The 10,255-nt window shown below is 55.2% G+C and overlaps 1 protein-coding gene across 5 annotated transcripts in view; it reads right to left on the bottom strand.

Moving 5' to 3' along the window:
- Nucleotides 1-1,044: 1,044 nt before the first annotated feature.
- NUP188 (nucleoporin 188) overlaps nt 1,045-10,255 on the bottom strand; it is a 49,262-nt gene continuing 40,051 nt past the window's right edge. For 3 of the 5 annotated variants that reach the window (XM_079113890.1, XM_079113888.1, XM_079113892.1), the window contains 15 exons: nt 9,604-9,799; nt 7,804-7,881; nt 7,454-7,539; nt 7,068-7,213; nt 6,637-6,818; nt 5,239-5,442; nt 5,016-5,108; nt 3,928-4,086; nt 3,553-3,690; nt 2,912-2,986; nt 2,594-2,830; nt 2,344-2,475; nt 2,003-2,076; nt 1,749-1,878; nt 1,045-1,623 (listed from right to left, as the gene is read on the bottom strand). In XM_079113890.1, the coding sequence (XP_078970016.1) occupies nt 1,447-1,623; nt 1,749-1,878; nt 2,003-2,076; nt 2,344-2,475; nt 2,594-2,830; nt 2,912-2,986; nt 3,553-3,690; nt 3,928-4,086; nt 5,016-5,108; nt 5,239-5,442; nt 6,637-6,818; nt 7,068-7,213; nt 7,454-7,539; nt 7,804-7,881; nt 9,604-9,799 (2,107 nt within the window). In that variant the 3' untranslated portion in view covers nt 1,045-1,446. The remainder of the gene's footprint in view (nt 1,624-1,748; nt 1,879-2,002; nt 2,077-2,343; nt 2,476-2,593; nt 2,831-2,911; nt 2,987-3,552; nt 3,691-3,927; nt 4,087-5,015; nt 5,109-5,238; nt 5,443-6,636; nt 6,819-7,067; nt 7,214-7,453; nt 7,540-7,803; nt 7,882-9,603; nt 9,800-10,255) is intronic. The other 2 variants (XM_079113891.1, XM_079113889.1) reach the window with 1 other exon arrangement.

Here is a 10,255-nt window from a genome sequence, read left to right as displayed (position 1 = left end):
CTCAGCACAGAAGCGGCCTAGGAGGCACCGGGACACCCTTGGCAAGAAGAAAGCACCTGCCTTTTAGTTGCTAAAGGCTGAGAGTGGGACAGCAGTGAAGCAGGCGGGCTCTGGCAGGAGACAGGGCTGGACCCACAGCAGCAGCTGCCCGGTGCTACCCTGTCCCCTCCTGCCCCAGCAGCTCGAGCCCAGTCCGTGGCTGCAGCTCTCACTTCCGCACTCTCTTTTTAACTGGCATTTTTACTTCTGCCTGTCTGCTTGCTTTCTAGCCAACAGCAAATAATAAATCCTCCTTTGTGTGCAAGATGCTGAGGCTCCCGTGGCTCCCCTGTGCGGCAGGGCTGGCCCTGAGGGTGCGGACAGACCTCCCCAGCCTGCTCTGTTCCTAGAGCTCTCAGCACAGGGAAGGTCACGTCCTGCACAGCTGGCGTCTCATGCAGGGCTCGCTTCTCAGGGCAGCGTGGGTCCCGTGCATCATGCTGCACAATGAACTTTTTTTCTGAGAAAAACTTCCCTAAATTTAGACTGCAGGGCAGCCTGTGTCTGCATCTGCCCAACTGCTGAAGCTTACATAGCTGACGGCTGGGGGCCAAGCGTGGAGCCGAGCACGCGCCTGGGTGTCCTCCACTGAGCTCAGCGTTCACACTTTACAGATGAGGGAAAAGAGCCCAGTTGGTCACCTCATTCCTCAAGTGGCCAAGCGAGGACTCCAACCCAGGTCAGCCTGCCTCTGGTGCCGGCAGGCTCAGCATTCTTGATGCTGGGGCTTCTGGAGCAGTGACTGGGAAGGAGCCAAGCGCCACAAAGGCTGTGCTCAGCAACGGCAGCCAGCTGAGCAGGGGCCCGGGCAGGCCAGGCAGGCCAGCAAGGGAGCGTCTGATGCCTTCCCAGGACGTGAGTGGAGGAGTGTTGGTGAGTCCACCACCGATGTGCCTCCTGCCTCCCACAAGCCACAGCCCCACTAGCTGGGCCAGACCAAGGCAGCCTGTCCGTGGTTGAGAGCTGGCTTGTCCTCCTGGGGCTTGGAAGGCACGCAGCACTCAGTTGTCTATAAACAGTATTTTAATATTTGTATAAATAGACCACAGTATTACCAAAAACTGCAAGAACAGATCATGGAAAACAGACTCAAACACACGCACACAGCCCCCTGTGCCACCAGCTATCACCCTGGCCAGCTAAGTGCTGTGGGGAGTGCTTGAAGGACAGGGCCACCCCTGGGCGTTTTGACCAGGAGGCCTGAACACAGCGGACCCCTGGCTCCCGGCCCCTGCTGTTGACCTCTTTGTCTGTTAGAAAAATAATGTCAGCAGGTGGGTGTTTGGAGTCGGGCTACTTAGGAGAGGGTGACGGGAGCTGCTCTCAGTGGCGGGCAGCCCCATTGGTGGCAGCAGCCCTCTGCTGTGCAGGCTCGTGGGAGCGGCAGGCGGGCAGCACGCCAGTGCCCTATCTCTGCACGTGCCGGACAAAAGCCTGCACCAGCTGGATCAGAGGCTCCTGACTCTCAGGGATGGCTTTGGAGAGGGAGGTGGTCTTGCCCTGGGGTGAGGGCAGCACACCAGCAGCAGGGGAGCTGGGGGCTCCTCGGCGGAAGTAGCGTGAGAGGCTGGAGAGCAGTGTGCTCTACAAAAAAAGAGGCTTGATGAGGCCCAGTACCCAGGCCATCATCCCCAACACCCAGGCGGTTGGCAGGAAGGACCCCTTTCCCTGGGGCCTAGCCCTCCCATCAGAACCTCTATCCTTCATACCAACTCCGAGCTGAGCTCCTGCTTCATCCGCTGTTTGTCTCGGGGATGCACAGCTGGATCCCTAAGGTACCGCATCGCCTGGGAGATGAGCAGGTAGAAGCAGTTTTCCATGGTGAACATCAGCAGGGACCTGGGAGGAGGAGCAGTATGGCAGTGTTGCAGAGGGCCAAGCTGACAGGTGCAGGTGAGCCACTGAGCCGAGAAGCAGCAGCTGTGGCTGCCCTGGGCCCTTAGCAAGTCCCAGAAGGTCTTACTTTAATGTTCTGGTCCCTTCTGCCTGTGTGCTAAGCCCCACAGCCTGGGTGAGGGGCTCCTTTTTCTTGTCCAGCTGGAGAAAGGGAAACAACCAGTAAAAAAAAAAAAAAAATCAACAACAGCACCCCTGGAACAGGACAGCATCATACCTGGCAGGTCCTGCACTAAGCAACTGCACTTGTTGCCTCACTGAATCCTCACAGGTGAGTCCCCACAAGCTCATTTTAAGAGAGCAAGCTCGAGGACAGATAACATACCCCAGGTCACTGAGAAGTGGTAGACTAAGGGGGAAAAGCTGGGAGGTGGATGAGGGGCCAGAGTCCTACAGCACCTAACTTACCTCTCCAAGCATGTTAAGTGCCACATTCACTGTGGCCAGGAGGGTCCCAAAGGAGGGGGCCACTTCAGAGTCAAATGTAGGAGTGGTAAAGCTCAGGGCAAACAGGAAGTTGTATTCAGCAAGATCCAGGGACTACAAGGCAAGGAAAAAATGTTCTGGGACCCCACTAAGAGCCGGGTATCTCTCCAGTGCAGCACAGGAGCCTCAAGGATGCCTCGGGCCTGGTGTGCGAGGTGGTGGTGGCTGGTACCTGATCCAGCAGGATCTGGCAGACATCTGGGGTGAAGTGGCGCAGGGCTGCCAGGGTCCTGCTGAGGATCTTGAGAAGGCCATACTGGACTGTGTGCAAGGCTCTCTGCTCTGAGGCCTCTAGGTCAGCAGTGGGCTGTTTAGAGGAGCAGGAGGGGGCAGCAGAAGCAGTGGTGGTGGTAGGTGGTCGCTGAACTCTGGGAGCAACAGCCGAGGGGAGGCCATCCCCATTTTTGTTCTGGGGAAGAGTCAAGAAATGAAGGGGAACCCAGGGAGGCCAGGGGTGAGCACTCGAGGCAGACGGGCTGGGATTAGTCACCTGTAAGTAGTGCTGCAGCATCTTGCGGCTGTGTAGGAGGGAGGTGCAGGCCTGGCACAAGTAACCCAAGTTCACCTGGACACATGGGACAGGTGGGGAATTCTTGGCAGCAGCCCCAGCCAACGGCCTAGGCCAACCAAACAGGTCTGTACGTGATGCCAGTGCCCCTCAGCGCTGGTGCCCGCCCACCTGCTGATAATCTCACTGAATGTCTCTGTCACTAAGTGTGCCAGGGTGCAGGCTTTGCTTCCCTGCAACCTCGCAGCACGCCAGGCGCCTTGTAAGGTACAAGTGATTAAATAAAAAACAGAAGAACACAGGGCTTAGGGAGGGGGTGACATGGTCAGCAGCCTGTCTGCCTCCAGAGCCTGTGCTTGTGCCCTGCCCACTGCCTGCAGCTTCGCACTCATTCCTCAGAGACCTGAACCTGGGTCTATCTCAAAGAGCTCAAGTCCTTAACCTTCCTGCTGCCCTTCACCATGGAGGAAAAGCTTGAGTAAGCAACCTACCTGAGCCCCGTGTTAGCAAGTGTAAGCTCACACTCAGGAACAGCCTGCAGCTCACTGGGGAAGCAGTCCCTGCAGCTTCCCTATCCCTCAGCAACCCCCAGACTCCTCCAAGAAACCATGCCTGAGGCCCACCTGGATATCACACATGAGCTGAGGCAGGTGGAAGTGCCACTCCTTCCTGAAGTGGGACAGCTGCAGAATGAAGCCCACCGTGTGGTCTGCCTCCTCCAGGCAGGCCAGACTCTGCACCGTCCTCACTGCGTTGAGGCACTGGAAAGACGGGATAGCAGGGGAGCACAGGACAGCTCAGAGGCCTAACCCAGTGTGCCTGCCCACCTACAGGAGGTCAAGTCCTGAGCCCCTACGTTGAGAAGGCAGCACACAGTGGCCTAGTGTGACAACAAAGGGTTCTGCCTGAGCAGACCAGAAACCTCACATCTCGGACACAAGGGCATCAACACTCTCAGCCACTGAGCCACTAGGCTCTGAGAGGCAGCAGCCCCTCACCTGCAAAGTCCGCTCCTGGTGGACGCCCACGAAGTCCAGCGCCTCAGTTAGGAAATTGTAGCGCAGTGTCTTGAGTAGCCGTTCCATCAAGGACATGGACAGGCGGTAGACCCCTGGCCAGGAGGGGGCATCCAGGGATTTCCGAGAGGTGCTGGGAGTCTAAGAGAAAACAGCAGAGAAGCTCAGGAGGCAGGGCCGCAGGAGGTTAGCCGAGTGGGCAGCAGGGTCTCTGTGTGCCTGGCTACTGGGAGGAGACACCTGCAGTGTGCGCAGGCAACACTGGCGACCAGCGGGGCCAGAAGGTGCAGAGAACACTGGCAGAGAGGTACAGGATTCTAAGTTCTAGCCTGATCTGCCACTAACCAGCAGTTATCAACCTGAATGTGTCCCTGCCCCGGAGACAAAGACAGACCAATTCCAATGGAATAGAGACTGGGTGAAAAGCACTCAAGATTAAAAGACAGCTGCTATGCTAGAGAAAACCGAGGTATGCAGAGGCTGGGTGCTGGGGACCCACTAAGCACTCACACCACCTGCTGCCCTCCCTCTGGCTTGAGGGCTGGGGGCAAGGGGCGGAGAAGTCACGCATACACACTGCTTTTTTTTTAATAAAGAAGTTGATAGACCTCTATTTTATTCATTTATTTATATGTGGTGCTGAGAATCAAACCCACTGCTTCACACATGCCAGGCAAGTTCTCTACCACTGAGCCAAGACCCCAACTCCCACACTGCTTTTGGGAGGGAGAAGACAACTGCCCTAGTCGGAAGCCTGGCCCCAGGGTCCTGTCCTGTTCCCCCTTCCAGCTTCCAAAGCTGGTGTACAGGGACCAGTGGTGCTTTTTGGTGCCAGAGACCAAACCCAGAGTCTTGCACATCTGAACCTGTGCTCAGCTGCCTTTCAGTGGCTGAGTTTCTTCTCTGGGCGGGGGGCGGGCAGGGAAGATTCCACGCCACCAGGGCACTGAATGAGCAACGTGGAGTAGAGCAACTGCAGGGTAACACAGACAGCAAGGCAAGGGAGGGCACTTTTGGCCTGAAAAGTGCAGGCAGCCGACCCCAGCTCTTGATAGACTGCTGGCACTCACCTGCCCTGCGCCGTCGGTGCTGAGCTGGTACACGCTCAGGAGGGGCAAGCAAATGCTCTGGGTGAGGCCGGCCCCGGCCACTGCTGTGGCTCCCTGGAGGACAAACGATGAGTCAGAGTCAGCATTGCCTCATAAACCCAGCTGAGCCTGCAGGCACTATGGGAGCTCAGAACCCACTTGGCACACCAGTGAGGTGCCTCCTACCCTCAGGCTGGCTTCCTACCTGCTGGGTGCGAGCCAGGGTAAGGAGCAGGTGCAGGGCAGCCTCGGTGAAATGCAGGTTCTGCTTCATGCGGAGGCTCACCTCCAGGGTGGTGAGGAGGGTGGGCAAGATGGGGAGCCTGCGAGTCACCTGCAGCCATGAGTCCCCGTCCTCATCCACCTCACACAGCTCCTTGGCTAGGTGCAGGCCCAGGACACACACCTGCTAGGGTCCAGGGGCAAAGACGGTTAAAAAGGGAAGGGCGCAGTCTGCAAAGAGAGGAGGAGGGGGATGGCCAGTCCTGGGCCAGCTGCCCAAGACCTCACACGTCAGCGCGGCACTGATGCGACTCGTGCCTCCTCCTCGCCCTGCCCCACTCCTGTGTCCGCTCTAAGGAACGGCAACCTGTCTACCCCATGAGCAGCCCTAAGCTGATGGAGCCGCCTCAGCCTCTTTCCTCCCTGCCCCCAACACTGCCATCATGAGCCTCTCAGTGCCACCTCCTGCCTGGCACCCACTCTGCCTGTCTCAGTCTGAGTGACTTCACCTCTTGCTGCACCACTTGCTCAGGCCTTCTAAACAATCCTCCACCCTCAGATCTGCCCTGACACCAATGGCTCTCCACTTATTTTTGATCATGACCCACAGTAGGAAAGACTTCACGTTTACAGTTTTCCACTAATAATATCCTCTCTCACAACACAGAAAACATGCTGGTTTTGTTTTTTGTGTGCCGGGCTTCAAACCCAGGAGCTCAGGCATGCTAGGCAAGGGCTCTACCACAGAGCCACACCCCCAGTCCTTCTGATTTGAGACAGGGTCTCACTGTTACCCAGGCTGACCTTGAACTTGCAGTCCTCCGGCCTCAGCCCCCACGTAGCTGATACCACAGGTGTGTGCTACCGCAACCAAGTGATGTTTCTTTGGTTTTATTCCAATTTGCTTTAAAAATGCTGGTTGTGGTCAAATGAGCTAATTTCAAGACCTTCTAACTGGCCATGACCAGTCTGAAAAACACTGTTCTGTACACCTGGTGATCTCTTCAAAGTACAAATTCTCTCCTTTGCTTAAGATCCCTAAATCATTTTGTGTCACTTCAGCACTAGTTCAAAGATCCTGGCAAGCAAGATTGCCCCATCCAGCCCCCGCTTCGTTCACACCAGCCCTTCCTCAGGCCACCAGAAGATGCTGACCCAAGGTTGGCAATGTGCCCAAACCTCCCCTACACCTTTTGCCTGCTGGGCCTGCGTACCCCTCCTAAGCCACTGCAGGCAAGGCACTTCTTGAGTGGCCAGATGAGGCAGCCAAGCTGAAATTCTGGCTGCATTTTTCTGGCAGGCCGCACCCCAGTGGCAACGACCCACTTCCCTCCAGGCTGTGAAGCCCGTGAGCAGACACAGCCTGTCAGGTGCCCCTCACCCCATCACGCTGGTCCTTGTGTCGGAGCCGAGAGCAGTCATCCGTCTCCATGCTGTCCTTGTCCTCCGTGGCACTGCCTGAGGCCAGACTGTGGCGGGTCTGGTCGAAGAGTGCAATTACCTCTTCTTGGAGTGTCTCACAGACATTCAGCACCAGCTGGGAGTACTGGGGGATGTCGCTTACTACAGAGCAGATGGGAGGGAACACAGTCACACTCAGAAGCCGGCTCCCACTGCACACCAAGGCTTCCTTCCCAGGCAGGGGCTGGGAGGCAGCAGGTGCTAAAAGAGGGCCATCCCATGGGAGGGAGGGAGAGATGGGCAGGAAAGAAAAAGAGCTTTCTTGAGGCAAGAACTGTAAGATTAAAGACCTTGAAAGTCATAGGGCAAATATGTGGTCCTGGGGGAAGCCCACCCAGGCTGGCCCCTCACCTCGCATCTCCTTCATCTGCAACACAGTGATGAATGCTGAGAACACCTTGGCCTTGGTCTTCTCCATGAGCTGCTGGTCTGCCTGCAGCACCCCTTCCAGGATCTCCGTCAGCGGCCCAAGGATCTCATCCACAGTACCTAGCTCTCTAGAGCATGAGGGGCAATTTTCACCCAAGGGCCATGCAGAGCCTTGCTCCACCTCAGGTGCCTCAGGCAGACTGCTGGGCCCCTGCTCATCTGTTAGACCTCCCTTTCCCTAGTCCAGGATAAAAGCTAGTCCAGGCCCACCGTCCCTGCTCTAGGGTGGCCCAGTGTTACGGAGGAGGAGCAGGAGGGTACTGCTGAGGGGGCTGGGGCCTTGGGCTTCTCTCCTGCCCGGAGCTCACCTTTTCCACTGCCGGAGGAGGATGAGTAGGAGAGTGCACATCATGGAACCAAGGCGGAGGCAGTTCATGGAAGCAGGAACTAGGAGCTAAAGGGAGATAGCGAAGCAGGACAGAGCATGGCTTCCTGCAAGCAGACACTGTGGAAGACATGTGCTCCATCCACAGGGAACCATTTGGCCTCAGGCCTCCTTTTCCCCACAGTGAGTTCACTGTGCACACGAGGGAGGAGGGGCCTGAGACTGTAGCCCACCTGAGTCATCTGACCCAACCACTTGTGTGGCCTGCAGGGCATAAGCTACTTGACCTGGAGAGCACCTGTAGGAGGCAAGGGGGCTCTGCCCGACACTTACTAATGCTTTGGTCCCATCCAGCACATCAAGAAAGAGCTGGCGTCTTACTGCAGAGTCAGTCAAGTGCATGATATCTGCCTACAAAGGAACAGAAAAAGGGTTGGGAAAATTTCCCAGACTTTAGAAGCCAAGACACATGGGGCCCTCAGCAATTAGTTGCTGACAAGTCCCGGATTAAAATGGGCTTAAGGACCATGCTGCTTCTCCACTGACCCTTAGACCCGGTCAGAATCAAGCCCAAGTTCACCTCTTCTTCCACAATACAGACTTCCTCCACCTAGAAGTCTCGAAGACTTCCCAGGGCCAAGGAGATACAAACCACGCTCTTCCACAAGGCCTGCCAGCCAGGGTACCACACTGCTGCTTCGCTTCTGCTTTACCACACTGAGCCGCTTCTACTTCTGAACTTGGCACCTGCAATTCCACTGCCTGGACTTCTACACTTTACAGGCTTCTTCCACACACAGGTCTCGGCTGGGAATCACCAGCTCAGGGAGGGCCTCCTTGACCACTCCTCTCTCATGTGTTCCTCGCTGTAGCATCTTATTTCCTTCAAAGCAAAGACTAACAATCTGAATCAGTATTTTTTAGTATCTTTTATTTATTTTTATGTGGTGCTGAGGATCGAACCCAGTGCCTCACACACGCTAGGCAAGCGCTGTACCACTGAGCCACAACCCCGGCCCCTGAGCCTATATTTTTCACTTGCAGATTTGTTTATATTCTACAGCCTCATGGGACACTCACCATGAGATCAAAGACCTCACGTGCCTTGCTCACTGCTACACTGGTGCCAACTGGCACAAGGCAAGCACCCCACCAATGCCTATTCAATGAATGAATGAGAGGTCACAATCTGGACTTACTCAGCTAAGCTTCCTGCAGGGCAGAGGGGGGCAGGGTTTTCAGAGCTACTTCTTAAGAACTAATCCCAATTAGGGATTTTTTAAAAAGGAGGTGACACAGACATCATTCCTCGGGGGATCAATCCCTACCAAAGGTGGCCAAGCCTGGAGGTGTGTCTGGAGTCTCAGGGGTCCACAGTCACTAATGCTCTCACACCTACACTTTCTAGGTTCAAGGCTCTGAGCACACAGGCAGCCTGGGACTGAGCAACAAGCAACAGATGAATAAGATGCCTGGAACAGGGGGAACCCACCAAACTCGACTGTTAATGAAGCCAAGGTACCAGTCCAGATGCCCTCAAGAACAACTTCGCACCAAGTCCTTACAACACAGCATGGCGTCGAGCCCCAAAAAATGCCAAGAACAATGCAAACTTTCCAAATGTCATCTCTCTCTCTAAAACCCAACTCTCTAGACACAGTAGAGAGACACTGGCCTCACTTCTTTTTCTAAGACCAAGATATGCAGTTTCTAGAACCAAAGAAAACAAACATCTAAGAGGGAGCTACAGCAGCTGTTATGACTACCTGTCAGCGTCCCCAAGGCTATGCCCAGTGCCTGCGAGGCTCACAGATCTCACAGACCTGGTAAAGAGAGACACATGAAGGAAGGGAGCAGCTCAGGGCAAGTCAGGCCATGGAAGCTTCAGGAGGCCTCCAGCAACGGCTGCAGAATGCTCAATTACTTCTCTCCAATCTTCTCAAGAGTCTCCTGTTAGACCTAAAACCCTCAACCACCCCTTACCAGTCCCAGTCTCTCGGGACAGAACCTGTTACCTTTTGAGTCTCAGGGACAAACTCTGGTTCATTCTTATCAAAAGGGGCTCTACCTGCTAGGCATCTCAACACATCAGTGCTAAGTTACCAAAGTGAAACTCCCCAAGGAGGTCCTTACGTGACTGGTGGCAATGATGAGAAGCATCCTCCAGGCAGAGATCAGCATCTGATACTCTAATAAGGAAGTGCAGCTGCTGCCCTCTGTCTCAGCCGTGTGAACCGCCAAGGACTTGACATACCCTGACCAGTAGGCAAAGCATCTCTCACTGGAAAATTTCCTGAGTGTATCTTTTAATGACTGGTCTAATGAACCCCTACAATATCAAGAAAACACAAATCCCATGGTTAAGTTCTGAAAGCAGGTGGGAATGTCATGGGTGCAGACCCTTGCTGAGGCAGGGAGAGCCACCTCACGTGGACTTGAGGCAGACAGATGGCTCTAGGATCACCTCTGAAGTGTGGGCTGAGACCTTTTGGTCAATATAATGGGTTAGGCTGAGGCCCTTACAGGATTCCTCCTCCACAGTATCTTGGTCACAAGAAGACTGCTTTATAATAACCATTCCTCACAATCATAATGCCATGGACTGTCCAGGGAGCTCGCTGGTCCTCCATCCGTGGTTCTAAACCAGCCCTCTCCTCTGAATTGACTCATGAGCCTCCACGTCTCCAGTGGTGGGCCACAGTTTCCTTCCCCAGTCTTTAATCAACATCTCAGCAGGGGCTGAGCATGGTGGCATGCGCTGTAACCCCAGCTACCAGGAGGCTAA

Source organism: Sciurus vulgaris (assembly GCF_902686455.1).
Source record: "Sciurus vulgaris genome assembly, chromosome: 15".
Taxonomy (NCBI): domain Eukaryota; kingdom Metazoa; phylum Chordata; class Mammalia; order Rodentia; family Sciuridae; genus Sciurus; species Sciurus vulgaris.
Note: the sequence above shows the minus strand (reverse complement) of the source record. Positions and strands in the feature narration are given on the sequence as shown.